Raw genomic sequence first — 18,063 nt, 5'->3', positions numbered from 1 at the left:
AATAAATTATTTTACTAATATTACAATTTGGTAGGTACAAAAAAAGAAAAAACTATACCGAAAGATAGATAAATATCTTCCTTATGTTGGGATCACTTTTGTTACCTTACCATATGTATCGTATTTTGGCTGGCTTGCTTGGAGAGTCTAGTTCACTTCTCATGTCAGCATAAATAAATAAATATAGGAAAAAATATATTGTACATTGTATAACCCTCATTAGTTTAATTTTTAATCAGAAAAGAGTATTGACCACTTAAATAAAATAAAAAGTTAATTAGAAAAGTTAACAACATCGTATTCTTTTAACTTTTTCAAGAGTGCTATATTTTGAGACATTTCAAAATGGAATACAAGAGTAATAAAATAGGACGACAGGTGTTGCAGATTCACCAATAAATTCTAACTCGGCTTGTGGCATTAATGTTTTATTATTTTCCCTATTCCTAAAGCGAAATAAATTATTTTACTATTATTACAATTTGGTAGGTACAAAAAACTTTACCGAAAGATAGATAAATATGTTCCTTGTGTTGGGATCACTTTTGTTACTTTACCATGTATCGTATTTTGGTTGGCTTGCTTGGAGAGTCTAGTTCACATCTCATGTTAGCATAAATAAATAAATATAGAAAAAAAAAATATTGCATACAATGTGTAACTGTAAAAATATTTTTAGAGTATTTACACACGTAGTGTGTAATAAGCACTAGAGATGGCAATTTTGCCCCGCTCCCACTTAACCCGTCCCTTCCCGCTTTGCCCAACACGGATTTTTTCTGCCCCGCAAAGGTAGTAAGATTTTAACCTCGCACCATAGGGCGAGACGGGGATGGGTTTAGACTTTAATATTAGCTTATTTTATTTTACCCAATGTGGTTCTCTGTCTTTATTTTGTTATGTGTTATAATATGATTTTTTTTTTTTTTTGGTGATTATCTTGTTAAACACTTGGATATATTATTCAATATTTTCTAAAAAATTGATTTGATTGGATAGGAAAAATTTAGTTGTAATTTCAAGTATATTTTTATTAATAAAAATAGGTTTCATTAAAAAAATTATACTAGTTGTAGGGTAAATTAACAAAAAGTAGAATTTTACAGAGTGGGGCGGGGCTTCGCAAGGCTCCAAGGGGTGGGGATGGGGTGAGAAAGTTTTCCCCGTCATGCGAGGCAGGGCCAGGATGGGGCAAGACAAAATCATGTGGGGCGGGGATGAAGACCCTATCCTTTGGCCCCATCCCGCCCCATTGTCATCCCTAATAAACACAGTACATAAATAGGCTTACAAACAAAGGGGTGAGACCAAGACCAATTGATAGCAGAAAGTCTATAGACACAAAAAATTTGATAACAAATTTAACCACTATTGATATAACTTATTGTTAGTAATAGATAAACAAAATTATTATTAAAAAAAAAAAAAAGTGATGCTAATATTCAATAGTGGGTCAAGATAAAAATCAGCATATGGTTGTCACATAACAAATGCCAAAAATGTTGTCAAATTTTGTGTACGTAACATTGCACAGTTAGTAATCATGATTTGAATTAATGGTTCACAAGAGAGAAAAAATTTGGAATGATGAGAGATAGAGAGAGATTAACATAAGGGAAACTCATTTTAGCACATGTCGAAAGTAATGCACAAGTACTTTCTCCTATTGGGAATTGGCTATGATTTTAAAAGTAGCGGAAAAACTGCTTATTGCTTCTCATTTGTCGTGCCTTTAAGGCATTTCAGGGTAGTTAACCCTGATTTTCAAACATTATAATTAGTAGGCTACGTTTTCAAAGTATATTTTTTACTAGCATCTCGAGTCTAAGAAACTCGATTTAGGGCCTATAAATCAAGTCTTTTGGACTCAATTTTCATTAGTTGATCATGTTTGATGTGGTATTTTTTCCACTTGGTGTCTACTTAGAAATCGAGTCTCTAAGACTGAATTTTTAACCCAAAAATAATAATTACAGACATTCATACTCAGAAGACCCAAAATGCAGAAATAGCAAAAATGCGGAAAGAAAGAAAAAAAGAAAGAAAGAGAGAGAGAGAGAAGAAGAAGAAGAAGAAATGGAGATGTAAGCTCAAGCCGACCCAGGCCTCATGAGACCCAGATCGCAACGTTACCCAGGTCGCAGCACGACCTAGGCCTAGTGCGACCCATATCGCATCGCGACCCAGGCCGCGTGAGACTTAGGCCTCTCTCACTACAACCCATGTTTTTGTTTTTTTTTTTTTTTTTTTTTTCTCTGATGAACACATATTTTCAGAATTGCTGTTGTTGTTGTGGTTTTCTTTGTTGTTAAGGTGAGAAGGTGTAAAGTGTAAAGGCCAAAATCTTTTCATTTTACTGTAAATGTAATATAGATGTAAATCGAGTCTTAGAGACTCGATTTACAAGTGGACGCCACGTGGAAAAAGTGCAACCCAGACTTGATCAAAACATGAAAACCGACCCTCAAAGACTCGATTTATAGTCCAAAATCGAGTCTCTTAGCCTCAAGATGCTAGTAAAAAATATAGTTTGAAAACGTAGTCTACTAATTATAATGTTTAAAAATCAGGGTTAATTCCCCATTTTGGCCTGTCTTTAAGAGCAATTTTTCAAAGTCATGTTTTTTTATAGGTACAATTACACTTTAATCAATTTTTAACAACAAGCCAAGAGCACACACCAAACACCATAGTGTCGTATGAGCATTTTTTTTGTTTATTAAAAAAAAAAAAAAAACCCTACATTTCACAAAAATCTACATCCAATAGCTAGATCCTAGAGAAGTTCCATCAAAGCTATCTTAAACAGTTGTTGATACCGTACCATACCGGCCGGTACGGTCGGAATATACTGTACCGACCGGTGATCCGGTACGGTTAACCCCTATGTTTCGTATCGGTAAAAATACCGGGCGTATCGGCCTCGTACTGGCCGTATCGGGCAATACCGGCCGGTACAGAAATTTTTTTTTTTTAAGTTTTGTAATTTTTGTTAGGAAAGAATGGTAACTTATTTGCATTAACTTATTAGTATTATTTGTTTTTTTAGTATGCAATGGTAACTTTTAAGCTTTCTATTTTATTTTTTTTTATTTTTTTTCCCTTTTAATTGATACTAAAGTTTAAAACCATGAATAATTAGTTTTGAATTGAGGAAATGTTTTATGGTAAACTTTTATATTTATTATAATATATATATATATATATATATATACAAACACATACATACATACATATATATATATATATATATATTTATAAATATAAAAAATAGCGGTAAACCCGAAACGGTACACCGGTATTGACCGGTATCCGAAATATATCGTACCGGTAGCCAAACCGGTACGGCCTCCGGTACGATATTGACATCCTTGGTCTTAAATGATATATAAATCACATTGCTAACATGATGTCTGGCACCTAAATTTTATCTTGCTTTACAGCGTATGTAAATCACTTTAGGATTTTTTTTCTTTTTTTTTGTTCTTTTTTTTTTTTTTTTTTTTTTTTTTTGTGGTAAGATACTTTAGGAAATTGTTGTTGCACACTGCAAAGTGCACACATTGATACACAACACATGAAAATTATGTCTTCAAAACATGATTTTAATTGCAATTTTTAATTTGTGAAATCGTATTTTGAAAACACGATTTTATAATTTAACTGAAATCATGTTTTGAACTTACAATTTCAGCTGACATGGTACACACACCCATACACACCGGTGAGTAATTAACAGGGCTTTGTTAGTTTAGTATACGTGACAAAATGGACAATATTCTATAGCCAATTCTAGTTTTAGATCTAGTAATTTATCAGAACAGCATGCAAATTCACAACCTAATACGCAATTGAACAGGAGTTCAAAGAATGCATTACACTTTGAATTAACTTCTACTATAGAGTGGAAACTGCTAAAGAAACTATATAGTAAGTTAGTAATATACAACAATGCTTACAAGCTGTAATTACAATTCCAGCATTAGCGTTACACAATTTCAGTGGACATTGCGAGTAATCAATCCCTCAAATATAGCATAAAGGTCCTTGTTCTCTTGGTCAAATATCAGTCTTCTGTAGAGTCTCCAGAAATATAAATAGATGTTGGACACTACAAAGAGAGAGAGAGAGAGAGAGAGAGAGAAAATAAAATAAAGGAGGGAGAGAGAGAATCTACCTCTTTGGTTTGCTTGTGGGCATTCAATTCCTTAACATTGGCTAGAAAGGCACCAAAATGATCACAAGACAAACGGCTCTTGATGACAAGAAGAGAAGGGATCAGATGAACAACTGCTTCATTTGAAAAGCCAATAACCTTTTTCTTTTATTGATAACTTACACACAAACCCATTGGGTCTTGAACCCACTTCCCCCTTAACATTACTCTTTTAAGGGGAGGGTGTACCATTTGAGCTACAGCTCAATGGCAAGAAGCCAAGAACCAAATCATAAGCACAAAAATTTTTAAATTTTGGGTTCCAGGACTGCTATTGCTTTTGGCAATAGTATAAATAAATGTTATCCCCTATATCCAGACCTCTTCTTTAAATAAAAATGTTCAAGTTACAAGAGGGCTTAAAAGTTTGGTCCACCTCAGGATTGCAAGTAAGCTGCAAAATATAGCACTCATGGAATTTCATCGACAAAAGAAGCACCATTTTAGCCATATTGGATGTGTGTATTCATTGTATGAATTCTTGATTTTTGCATAATTTAGAAAGATGTTTTTTGAAAAGTTACTTCCACCATTTGGATCTAAAAACTGTCTTTAGCTTACTTGGCAGAAGAACTCTTTCCCATCAACCCACTTTCATCCTGAAACAGATTAAACAAGGACTAATGAAACAGTTTAATGACCCAATAAATAAAAATTTCCATAAACAATCTTCTTATATAGGTGCATGGGTATGATAGAGCTAACCAGTTTGTCATCCTGAATCAGAGCTTAATACTGAACTGTGATGGCTTGAGAACATAGAAGAAAACATTGAAGACCGATCATCAGATAGGCCTCTTGATGATGAAAATGACATTGAATATTGCCTTGGGGACAGAGGTTTAGATGTTCACATTGGGGACACCAACGCAGAGAGGCTAGGAGAGGAACCTGGAGGAGTAAGCCGAGGTGTGCTAGTTTGGGATGCTAACAGGAGGCCATGTGATATATGAGGTCTTAAAGCTGCAAGGGTTAGCAAGCAACAAAATTAAGGTTAGAACTAGCATGCTCGGTTGCAGGGTTTTGAATCCATAAGCAATACCACAAATGGCATGCCTACAATCCACGTTAATTCATGCAAGACACATAATTCAATTGACTAAGTGAAGAAACTCTTATATTAGACTATCTTTAATTTTTAACATGCACATACCATCTGTCGCATGATCCTCCACATATGAATTTCCTACTTCAGACATCTCACTCCGGACTGAAGGGAATCTAGGAGGTGGAACTGTGGCATAATCTTCTCAAACAAAATAGACAGCCTCCTTCAGATTAATAGTTGTATGGATGGAATTACATATACCATAATTTGAACCAAACATTTCACTTTAATATTTGACAAGTCACTGCATTAACATGAGGATAAAAATATTGGTGTAAGTTTCATAAGCCAGCATCTTCAACCCACAAAAAAATGCAGTATGTTTTCAAATTCCAACTTGTTTCAGTCAGACGATATGGAAAATTTTCACAAAGGAATTTAAGATACTTATGACTTTGGATGAGTTAATACATTCATTTTCATTTTTCATTTAGATCAGATGGCAATAATATGCGCAGCTAGCCCTCCCTCACCCCCAAATCTCCCCCTTCACGGTTGATTAGACCTCACCCTTTTAAAAAGGGCTCTTTCCATTTGGCCATAATGGCCAGGAGTGAGCTAATTCTTTCAATTTCAGGCCCAAAAGATTCCTATGCAGGAATTAAGACCCATTAGTCAGCAAGTTTCATTTCTATGTGCACACAGACACACTGTTGGGACATTTATCAACATGATATGCTAATAGATCACCTAGAATCCACTAGTTATAATACAATCAATACAAAAAAGGAATGTAAGTAATATAAAGGACCTGCGATCTGCAATGCAGAAGATAAACTTGAATGGCTTTGTACATTAGAAACAACATCTGGAGGTCCTGCCTGTGGAAAATAACAGATTTAGTGGTGACACAACACCAGCCAGAATATACTAACACATTCAGCTATTTTCATGAATTTGCTACTTTAAACTAGACAAATACTTCTTTAAAAACTTGGGAATGCTGAAAGGAAATCACTCACAGAATTTTCATCTTCTTGAAGTGATTTCATGAGTGTCTTCCTAAAGACCTTCAACTGCACACATATTTTAAACCATAAGACCTTGTTAAACCTCCAACAAATAAAACCATATTCTACTCTCCTTCAATTATATATACTCTGCATCAACTCTGTACTTTTCAATGGACAAAATTACTGCCAACCAACTCCAGCTCAACTGACACCTCCTTTCCTTTTTAAGTGCTAGATGGAGGGTGAGGTTGTGAGTTCAAGAAGACTTGTTAGGTCTGTGTAACTTACCAATAAAAAAAATTGACAAAATTTTTCTCCAAATCTGTTTGGAAGAATCTTTTCCAACCCATTATATGACAATTATCAATGTATATTTTAATCACATGACTCGTTAAATAATTTACACAAGGGAAAACTTAGATACAGTTTCTTATATGTTATATTTTAGGTTCCCTAATGAAATTCAATAATGTGACCTTGGAAAGTTAACTATACACAAGGAAAAATCTTTTTACTGTTTTGCTTTTTGTCTCACTTTTTCCCCATAAAAGCAATAAACTGTCACTCCAAAAAAAAAAAAAAAAAAAAAACAACAACAACAACAACAACAACAACACCACCACCACCACCACCAAAAGACACACTTGGTGAATTTAATAAGTTTAGCAGATAGCTACCGAGAACTACAGGAGATCAAAAGAAACATATGTCCTGTATTGATTAATAAGCAACATTGTTGAATTATATATGTTTTGCTTGCTAAATCACTAGGTCATATAATCATTCAAATCAGCTTGAGATGTCAAACTCCTATCTACAATGATGCTATCAGAATGAGAACACAAACCAGTTTATAAATGGGTCTCTATTGCAGGTCAGAGCCTGATAGAGATGAAAAGCTTGTCAAATGAAATAGACATCCATGGATAATCAGGGGAACAGCCTGTTGTAAACCTTTAACCACATCTGTACTAACAGACGCACAATTTTCCAAAAGGTAGTACAGCACTTAACAGGCCCATCAGAAACTAATGCAGCACAAGAAGGGGCAGCAACAAAGGTCATGGGTGTAAAAAAGGCCATCACCCAAGAGAAGGCAATACTCTAGGCCCAAGCTTGAGATAGTTAAACCCACTTGCCCATTTAAACCTGGTACATTAACTGGATCAAGTGACCAGCATAGCTTCTCCCCCATCAAATCAGGGAACTCTGGTTTTCTTCCAAGCGCCATGATCCCTTCTACAATGTTCTCAAAGCTTTCCATCTTGGAAGAGGAAAAGAATAAAGAATCAGCAATACCTGAATTGAATAGCCAAGAAGAGAAAGCCATCAAAGAGCTGCAATTTATTTGCATTCATCACCACGGTCCTGACCAGGATACACTGAACCAAAGTTGCTTACCTTGTGCCCTCTAACATCTCCAAACACAAGTGAGAAACCAAAATTTTGACAATGCAGCTGATCTTGTTAAGACCTTTGTTTTTGGCAGCTTCAAACTACAGAACATCATGTCACCATATAGAGTACATCTTTCGAAAAGAAGAATAACTTCTAAATCCCTCCTCTTTTTCTTTTTTCTAGGGGGGGTGGTTCTCTTTTGGAAACTAATCATCTTTTACTCTTACTTGATTTTTAATTTGACCAAAATCTATCTTAATAAATTTATTTTTTCCCAACAGCAATAGGCATAAAAACTAACTTTTTGTTAAGAAAAATAGGACAACTTAGGGCATATGTTTGAAAATAAAAATGGAGTTAAAGTTTGGACCTCCAAATCTCCAATGCAGATTTTAGAGGAATTTGTATTTTGTAGGCTTTAGATTTATAGCTCTAGATCAAGTGTACATTAAAATTCCTGCAGCCAGCCCCATGTTGAATTACTTTGGATAGAGGCATGATCAGTTTTCCGTTGCCTGCATTCAGATCTTGTTGTGATGATCTCAAGCTTAGCAATCATTCAAAATTAACACATTCAAACCTTGCCAACACTTTCAATTTAGCATAATAAATTTCAGATTGTCCTAAAAGATTAAGCTATCAGGAAATGATGAATTTAATTATTTAGTCATAATTCTAACACTCCCCCTCATGTTTGAGCCTAAATTCTCCCTTAATAAGTGAGGTCCAACACGTGGTATTTTTAACAATTTAAATGGAAGGAGTGTGGAGTAAGAGATCAAACTCAAAACCTCCTACTTTGATATGATGATAAATTACCGATTATTCCAAAAACTTAAACTATTAGGAAACGGTGAATTTAATCATTTAACAATAATTCTAACATAGCATATTCCTAAGAGAGCAATAACAAGCAGAATAACAGATGGTAAAAAACTGAAAAAATATGTATTTGGACTGCATTTAAAAGAAAATGTGGGAGCAGCTATAACTATGAAGTCAATTATATAACAAAAAGGTTAGTATTTAACAAATTTTGGTATATCCTGTAAGAAGGGTGTATTTCATATTTGCTAAAACGTCTTACCCAAAAAGAGCACATGGACAAGTGTAAAAGGACAGGAAAGTGGAGTTTAGAAAGTGTGAGGACTGAGGATAATGCACTTCATGTATGTGTGAAACCATGTTTGGTGAGCATACATCATAACAAAAGAAATTGTTTGATTATGCCTTAACTTTGTAGTTCATTCATCTTTCCCAACTTCCCACAAATGGAATGCCAAGAACCCGATTTGGTATTCTGCATAAAGAGAGAGAATGAAAATTTGAAGATGAAATAAGATATGAAACTCTTAGTAGCTGAGGGTCGTGAAAAACTTCATCCCAATGCCTCTGACCTGCCAAGGTGTGCAACTGAAGGGATACCCCTGAGAACTTTCAACGAAATGATTTGACATTATCCTTCTCATCCATAGGGATGCAGAGTGATCCCAGCGATTAAGCTGAAGCAGGCAGTCACACAAGGTCTTCAAAAGCTTACCTGAAATTTGAAACTCACCTACAAAAGGGAAAAGGAGGAGAAGAGTAAGCAAGAAATTTAAAAATGGAAGTTTCTGTAGTTGGAAATGTAGCACTTACAGCAGCAAACCATCCCTTACATTTGTGGAAAAAGTTGGACATAACTAAACCGAGTATGACTGTAGTAGAAGAGTCAATCAGTATTGTCAATGGAGTGGAGTCACTCAAGTAAAGTGATGCATCTGCACCCAAAAGCCACACAGGAATTCTGCCTCAAAAAGCTGCAGGGAATCATGTCTGAGCTCATTTGCAAAGTAATTCCACCTGCCTTATGAGTTATGACACCACATATGCCATAACTGAACCCATAAGTGACTCAAAAATGAATCCGCTCCTTGATCTGTTGATCTAATGTGCTCAATGTAGTGTATATGAGGCTTCTTTGTGGGTGAGAAGAGTCCCCAGCAATAAAAACATTTTCCCGCCTCTCCACTTCAATCCAGCTGCATCCTGCTGGCTTTTTCAGATCTCGAGTCCTCATAAGCTTTCTTACTTCTATGACCCCATCCCATCTAGCATCTGCTGCATACAGGTTTGACATCACCACATAGTTCCCAATATTGTCAGCCTCAATTTCAAAAAGACGATCTGCCACAAGACGGCCCAGTTCCACCTCATGATGAGTCCTACAGGCACCTAGCAGTGTCCCCCACACAGTTGCATTAGCTTCAATGGGCATCCTAGCCACAAAAGAATATGCATCTTCTACCTTTCCACCTCGAGCGAGGAGATCCACCACACAGGCATACTGTTCCATTGTTGGCTTTAACCCATGGATATTCTCTATTGAATTGAATATCTTTAACCCTTCATTTACTAGGCCAGAATGACTACAAGCAGATAAAACAGCAGTGATGATAACATGATCAGGCTTTACACATAACTCAAGCATATTAGAGAAAACCATAAGTGCTTCCTCTCCCATACCATGCATGGCATACCCACTAACCATAGCTGTAAACATAACCAGATCCTTATGGGAGCTTGACTGAAAAAGCTTATAAGCATACTTTATAGCACCACATTTTGCATATGCATCTAACAAAGTTCCCTTCAAGTGGACATCCACAAAACAAGCTCTAACTGCATATCCGTGACACTGCTTCAGAAAGTGACCTGAGGACATTTGCGCACATACTGGAAGGAAGCTCATGATTGTCACTGCATCAGGCTTCATTCCTCGAGCTTGTAACTCCTGAAGCACATTGAGAGCTTGAACAGGAGAATCATTTTCTGCATAAGCTCGAACCATTAGATTCCAGGTGGTGAGATCTGCATCAGACATCCCATTAAAAATCTTATATGCATCATCATGTAATCCACAAATGACATAACCTGAGATCATAGAGTTGCATGTGATCAAATTCCTTTTCTCTGACAAACTTTGGAAAATCTTGAATGCATATTCTATGTTACCACACTTGGCATATGCATCAAGCAATGCGTTTCCAACGGTAGGTTCAACATCACCTTGTAATAAACTAGCCTTAATTGAATAGCAATGTGTTTCCTTAACCTTGTCTACTCTAAATACAGAAGTACAAAAATGAATTATGGTCAAGATAGTAATGGAATCAGGTTTAATTCCTTCACTGAGCATCCAGTTTAATAGGCCCAGAAATTGAGTATCATACTCACTCCCTACTGTGGCATCTAGCATAGAATTCCATGATATCAAGTCTCTCTCAGAATTCATCAAAAATGTCTGAAATGCTGCTTTTATGTGGTTGCATTTTGCATAGAAACTAACTAGGGCATTGCCCACTGTTGTATCCTCACATAGGTAAGGATGTCGAAGAATATAACCATGAATCTCTTTCCCCACATGTAGATTTTGTAAGTGTGCACAAGCAGGAAGAATGCTAACAACAGTTACAGAATCTGGCCCAGTCACCTCTAAAGAGAGTAATTCACGAAACAGGTCCAAAGCTTTCAACCACTCACCATGTGATGCATATCCTGCGATTATGGCATTCCATGAAACCAAATCTCTTGATATCATATTCCGGAACAACGACTCCGCTTCTTCCATCCATCCAACTCTTAAGTAGAAGCTCACTAAAGCATTGCAGACAGAAACATCTGCTAGCAATTCAGTCCGCCGCTGTACATAACAATGTATCTCTCTACCAAAGCAGTAGGGAACATCCTTATCTAAAAAGGCACAAACAGGCAGAATATTTGCAATTGTTGCATAATTCGGTTCTATTGGTCCTTTCAACATCCATCTGAACAATTCGAGCGCATCAACCATGATCTTATTCTCGACAAACCCTGCAATAATTGCATTCCACGAAACAACATCTTTGTGATTGATGCTAGTAAACACAGCATATGCATCCTTGCATGCTAGCCCGCATTTTGCATACAATGATACCAACGAATTCCCAACAAGGGTATCTGTTTCCCATCCAGATTTAATCACATAAGAGTGCACACTCTTCCCTGCATATAAATTCAGTAAGCGAGCACACACAGGTAGAGTGATTGCAATAGTGATAGGGTTAGGTTTAGCCTCGCCACCTGAGTGCATTGCAAAAAACAATTTCATCACCTCAGCATCACATATTCGGGAACCGGAAAATCCAGACAGTACAATGTTCCAATTGACAGGATCAGAGTTACCCATCTGACCAAAAAGTTTCTGACAATCATCAAGCTCACCACATTTGGCGTACAAGTTAAGCAAAGCTTTAGACACAGAGTGGCAGGAAAGATGACCCTGCTTCACAACATGACCATGAAGAACCTTCCCCAATTTGATAGCCAAGAGGGCAGTGCAGGATTTAAGAATGGCTGCAAAGACTTGGTGATCAGGTTTGTAGCCTGACGAACATCGTACATTTTGAAGGAAAATAGACAAAGCTTCATTGTGCCTGGATTCTACACAATAGTTCCTGATTATGGTGCTCCATGTTCTAAAATCCAGGTGAATCATATCCTCATACAGTTTCAAAAAATCAGAACCATTTATGCAGCAAAACAACTTGTTATTCGTGGTGTTCAAACACTGAATCAAATAGACCCCACTTAGGAAAATGCACCTCTAACAATCATTTCCTCATACACCTCTCGTGCATATTCGAATAATTACTTCGAGTCCGAAATTATTGATTCAGAGAGATCTAATTTTCACTAAAAAAACCAAAAACGCGTTCTGGGTCTTCTCTCTTTGCTATGATCAGTGAAGCAATCATTGAAAAAATAAACAGGAGTAGTTGGATTAATATTCAAGGCTGTGACTTTGCTTGTAAAAACAAGTGCTCAATGGGAATGAAGTGGCGGGAAAGTGAAAGAGGTACCTGAATCCGTTTCAATTGAAATAAGAACCGTTGGATCCGTTTGTTTCTTTGAAATTTTTCATACCATCACCATCTATAAATTTGTGGGATTATGTTTTCTGTTACTAGCTCGCTTCAGCTACAAACGTCAACGTACTATTTAAATTAAGTTAAAATATAAAATTTACCACTAAGTTTTTTCAGATTTTATTTCAGTCTTTTAATTTTGATTTTTTATTTATTTCAGTATTTTAACTTTTAATTTTATTCAATTAAGATATTTTCATCCATTTTTGTTATATGTTATGGTTAATTTTTTTAAAAAAAATTAAAATTTTAAATTAAAATAATTAAACTAATAATTGAAAAAAAAATTTCAAAATTTTTTTTCAAAAGTTTTTAATAAAAGTTGATGGAAAGGCCTTAATTTAATAAATTTGAAACTTAGATAATTAAAATGAATGAATTTAATAAATTTGAAACTTAGATAATTAAAATGAATGAAAGTAAAGTTAGAAAATTAAAATGAAATCTGAAAAAACTTAAAGGATCAGTTTCGTATTTTAACCTTTAAATTAATACTATTCCTTTCCTTTTTTTTTTTTTTCATTATTATTCTTAATTTCTATCTTCCATGAATGCCCTTAGCTCTAGTATGTTTTGCGACAAATTTACAATGGAAGTGCCTGAGAGCATCTCCAATAGGCTCTCTAAAGCCTAATTTGGAGAGTAAACACACTAAAAAAGCCCTCCAACAGCCTCTCTATATCCTAATTTTTTTTTTTTGACTCATAAAAAGTAGCTCATCAAGTCTAATAAGCTACTGTTCATTCTTCAAATATATATTTTTATTATAATAATAAGGTATTGAATAAAAAAATGTTGGAAGATGTATAGTTGTTAAAAAAAGAATAAAGAATAAATGATGAAATAATATTTAAATAAAATAGAGAAAATGATAGAGAGTCTCTGTTGGAAAGTATATTTGAAAAAGTAAGTAGGTAAAAGGTAAAATGCATTGTTCACTTTCCAAACAGGCAAAAATTTGAAGAGACTGTTGGAGATGCTATGAGAGCCAAGCCTATTCTTGCTCACCATGCAAAGGGCCATTTTGGTACTAGCAAATTATCCCGACGGTTATAACTTATAAATACAATACCATTAATTCCAGTACTCCTTTTGCCTACTATTCAGATTTCTTTGTCTTTCCATCAGCATCATTTTTCTCACATTGCTTAGATCTTCAAGACCAAGGTGCGACTCATTTTTTCATTTTGTTCTCTGTTGTGTGCCATATTCTTTTTCATAGTCTAAATAATCCACATGGTAAAAACATCATTTTCTCATTTTGTTCTCTGTTGTGTGACATATTCTCTGTGTGACATATTTATAATCCATATGGTAAAACAATCTGTGTTTCATCTTAGTATACGTAATTTTATGGTAATAGTACGTATTTAACCAGTTGAAATGGGAGATAAAAGGTTTGTTAATCAAGGAGGAAAAAATGTGGAAGCAAAGATCAAGAGCTTTGTGGCTCAAAGAGGGGGATAAGAACACAAAAAATTTTCACAATCGGGCATCTCACAGATATAAGAGGAATAGGATTGAGGAGTTGAAAAATGAAGCAGGGTTAGTATGCACCAACGAAGAGGAGATTTCAGATATGTTGATTGACTACTACCAACAATTATTTACAACGGCCTCACCAACACGTATGGAGGAAGCTCTGAGGGTAGTACCTTTTATCATCATAGAGGAACAAAATGCCATGCTAGCTGCTGAATTTGTTAGGGCTAAAATTGATGAAGCACTACAACAGATGGAACCATTAAAGGCACCAGGACCTGATGGTTTACCCCCTTTGTTTTACCAAAAGTTCTGGAATACTATTGGAGACGATGTCTCAGCTGCTATCCTAAATTGCTTAAACTCAGGTTTTATTCCTCCCTTTATTAATCGCACTTTCATTACTTTAATCCCCAAAGTAAAAAGCCCTACTGTAGTTTCTGAATTTCGTCCCATATCCCTTTGCAATGTCATATATAAATTAGCTTCAAAGGTTATTGCAAATAGACTTAAAAAAGTCCTACCACATTTGATTTCTGAGTCACAAAGTGCATTCCAATCTAATAAGGCTATTTCAGATAATATTTTGGTGGCCTTTGAATTATTACATCATATGAAGACACAAAAATCAAAGACAGCAGATTTCATGACCTTAAAGCTAGACATGAGTAAAGCATATGATAGAGTGAAGTGGAGATTTTTTATTGAAATCATGAAAAAAATGGGTTTTTGCGATGCTTAGGTGACTCTCATATATGAATGTATCAACACGGTGTCTTATTCAATCTTAGTTAATGGGGAACCCAAAGGCGAAATCTCTCCAACTAGGGGAATTCGTCAGGGGGACCCATTATCACCATATCTTTTCTTATTGTGCTTGGAGGGGTTGAATAGAATGATCCAACAAGCTGCAAGGGATAATGTTATTTGAGGTTTTTCCTTATGTAAAAATGGCCCAAAGATTACTAACCTATTTTTTACAGATGATACTTTGTTGTTTTGCCGAGCAAGGATGGAGGATTTGCAAGCCATCCAACACATCCTATCGCTATATGAAGGGGCATCCGGTCAACAAATAAACCAAGAGAAGACAACCCTTTTCTTTAGCAAAGCAGTGTCTAAAGAAAAGAAGAGAGATATTCTAAGCTTCCTAGGAGTTTCAGAAATCAAGGAATATGAAAAATACCTTGGTTTGTCGGTTGTTGTTGGGAAAAATAAAAAGGCAAGTCTTAGTTATATCAAAGAGAGGGTGTGGGCAAAGCTTCAAGGTTGGAAGGAAAAGCTCCTATCTCAAGCGAAGAGAGAGATTTTGCTCAAGGCGGTGGTACAAGCTATCCCTACATTTGCAATGAGTTGTTTCAAGTTGCCGGTGGGTTTGTGCAAGGATATTGAAATGCAAATTAGAAAATTTTGGTGGGGTGAACGTGGTGGTCGAAGAAAAATTCATTGAAAGAGTTGGGAAGTCTTATGTAAACCGAAAGAGGAGGGAGGTATGGGGTTCAAAGATTTGGAGAGATTCAATGAGGCTATGCTTGCCAAACAAATATGGAGGCTACAAACATATAGAAATTCTCTTTTGTTTAAGGTTTTCAGCATAAAATATTTCCCCACAGGTTCGGTATTGGAGGCAAAAAGCAAGAAGGGCTCCTTTGCTTGGTAGAGTATTCTTAAAGCAAGGCATGTCATTGAGAAGGGGATGTTATGGAAGGTTGGTGATGGGTCACAGATTAGGGTGTTCAAGGATAGCTGGATTCCGGGCTGTTTTCCAACCAAGGCAGTACCACTCACGCAAGAGTGTAAAGATGACTCCATAGTTAGTTCACTAATAGACCAGACAACAATGGAATGGAATGGACAGTTGATTGACCAAAAAATTTCTCCATACTTGGCTCAGAGAATCAAGGCTATCCCACTTTGCAAAATGCCATAGGCAGATTGCACCGTATGGCCACGGAGTCGGGATGGAAATTATTCGGTAAAGATAGGGTATCAACTATTAGGTGAGCTGGAGAACAAGGAGGCTGCTTCGGGGTCAAACACTGCTGATTCGAGGAATTTTTGGAAATGGATGTGGAGCTTGCGAATCCCTAATAAGATAAAACATTTTGGCTGGCGTGCATGCACTGAATCACTCCTAACACTGGCAAACTTGCATCGGCGAAAAGTGATAGGGTTACCGTTATGCAGCAATTGTGACAGAGCAAGTGAAACGGTTTGCCAGGCTCTTTGGGACTGTGATAAAGTGCTGGGTTGTTGGGGTCACGGGTTCAAGAAATTAAGAAGCCAAGATCAGAGTATGGGTTCCTTTGTAGACTTGGTTTTCTCGGCAAGGCAGCAGGAAGAAAATATGGAGTTATTCATGGTTGTCGTGTGGTTAATATGGAATAGACGTAACAAAATGCACTTTAACAAGCAGCACCTGCCTCCTGAAAAGATCCTTGATGCGGCAACAGCACTGCTCACTGAGTTCCACGAAAATTCAGTTGGCGAACCCGAGAGAAAACTGGCTCAAACACAGCGTTGGGTACCACTAGCTGCAGGAATGTATAAGGTGAATTATGACGGTGCTTATTTTGTAGATGAAGAGAAAGCAGGGATTGGTGTTGTGGTGCGGAATGATCTGGGTCAAGTTATGGGCTCACTAGCAGAAAAAATTGAAATGTCGTCGACTGTGGAAGTCCTTGAGGCAATGGCAGCAAGGAGAGCGATGTTATTCATGGAAGAGTTGGGCTTGAGACATGCGGTATTTGAAGGAGACTCGAAGCTTGTGGTAAAAGCACTAGTGGGTCACTGTCCAGACTGGTCTAGTATTGGTCATATTATAAAAGACTGTAAGTCTTTAAGGGGTTTGTTCCAAACTTGTTCTCTCTCATGTTAGGCGGTAGGGCAACGGAGTTGCTCATGCTTTAGCTAGGAGAGCTAGAAAGTCTTTTCCTTTATCTGTTTGGATGGAATCTATTCCACCCGACATTACTTATCTGGTTTATGTTGATGTAACTTCATAATTTTTCCACTCATTAATAAAGTGGATTCTTTTTTTCTCAAAAAAAAAAAGAAAAAACTATTGGAATTTTTATTGCTAAAATTAACATTTACATATGTTTCATCTTTTATGTTAACTTGTTAATTGTTTGTATGGCTTGTACTGAATGTTTCCTTTCTATATTATTCTAAACGGATTTTTTTTTTTCCATTTAACACCATTTTAGGAAGAATTTTGTTAGTTAGCAGGTTTCCAAAACTATTTAAAAAAAACTAACATCTTGAGTCTTAGAGACTTGAGTTCAATGTAAAAATCGAGCCTGAAACACTCGAGTTCCAAGTTGATATGGAAAAAATTATCCACATGGAACTTAAGTCTGAAATACTTGAGTTCCATATAGCTAAAATAAAACAAAAGAATAAGGCGTACAGAGTACAAACCACAGAGTGAAGAAGAAGAAGAAGAAGAAAGAAGATGACGCTCTGAGACAACAAGGCATCCGATCCAACTTCGTTTAGGCCAAGCCCAGTAGCCACCACCACTGCCTAGCTGCCACTTAGAGCTCTGCTGGACACCAACTCTCCATTCTCCCTTCTCATCACCGCCACCGTCGATTGCTTTGAAAGCGATTGCCTGAGAGAAGATGAGAGCGTGGAATTGGGATTAGGATTAGGGTTTGGTTCTTGTTTTTGTTGTTGTTGTTTTGTGGGTTTGTTGTTGAGAGAAGGTGAGTGTGTGGGCTTGGGATTAGGATTGGAGTTTGGTCTCGGTTTGAGAGAAGATGAGAGAGCATGGGTATTGTGTTTTGGGTTTTATTTAGGGATCTCGAGTCTTTAAAACTTGAGTTCCAAATGGACAAATTTTCCGCCTCAGCTCTGCCAGCACATTGAACTCAAGTCTTTACAACTCGAGTTGCTACAGTGAACTCGAATCTGAGAGACTCGAGATGTTAGTTTCCTAAATAATTCGGAAACTAT

The 18,063-nt window shown here is 36.4% G+C and overlaps 1 protein-coding gene and 1 pseudogene across 11 annotated transcripts; one reads left to right on the top strand and one right to left on the bottom strand.

The window, feature by feature from the left end:
- Positions 1-3,830: 3,830 nt before the first annotated feature.
- Positions 3,831-12,683, bottom strand: LOC126689214 (putative pentatricopeptide repeat-containing protein At5g08490). 11 transcript variants are annotated; one of them, XM_050384322.1, is made up of 9 exons: positions 9,334-12,683; positions 9,073-9,233; positions 8,763-8,975; positions 7,679-7,773; positions 6,287-7,576; positions 6,076-6,145; positions 5,370-5,568; positions 4,922-5,179; positions 3,831-4,815 (listed from the first exon to the last, which is right to left on the bottom strand). In XM_050384322.1, exon 1 carries the CDS (start codon positions 12,189-12,191, stop codon positions 9,570-9,572), a length of 2,622 nt encoding a protein of 873 aa, XP_050240279.1. In that variant the 5' UTR covers positions 12,192-12,683; the 3' UTR covers positions 3,831-4,815; positions 4,922-5,179; positions 5,370-5,568; positions 6,076-6,145; positions 6,287-7,576; positions 7,679-7,773; positions 8,763-8,975; positions 9,073-9,233; positions 9,334-9,569. The 11 variants fall into 11 exon arrangements, with proteins under 11 accessions (XP_050240279.1, XP_050240275.1, XP_050240273.1 ...); XM_050384318.1 differs by having other exon boundaries at positions 3,831-4,083; positions 4,178-4,815; positions 6,287-8,975; XM_050384316.1 differs by having other exon boundaries at positions 3,831-4,074; positions 4,178-4,815; positions 6,287-8,975.
- On the top strand, positions 7,135-7,727 carry LOC126690319 (VQ motif-containing protein 31-like; annotated as a pseudogene).
- Positions 12,684-18,063: the final 5,380 nt, after the last annotated feature.

Source organism: Quercus robur, chromosome 6, assembly GCF_932294415.1.
Source record: "Quercus robur chromosome 6, dhQueRobu3.1, whole genome shotgun sequence".
NCBI classification, from domain to species: Eukaryota; Viridiplantae; Streptophyta; class Magnoliopsida; order Fagales; family Fagaceae; genus Quercus; species Quercus robur.
Note: the sequence above shows the minus strand (reverse complement) of the source record. Positions and strands in the feature narration are given on the sequence as shown.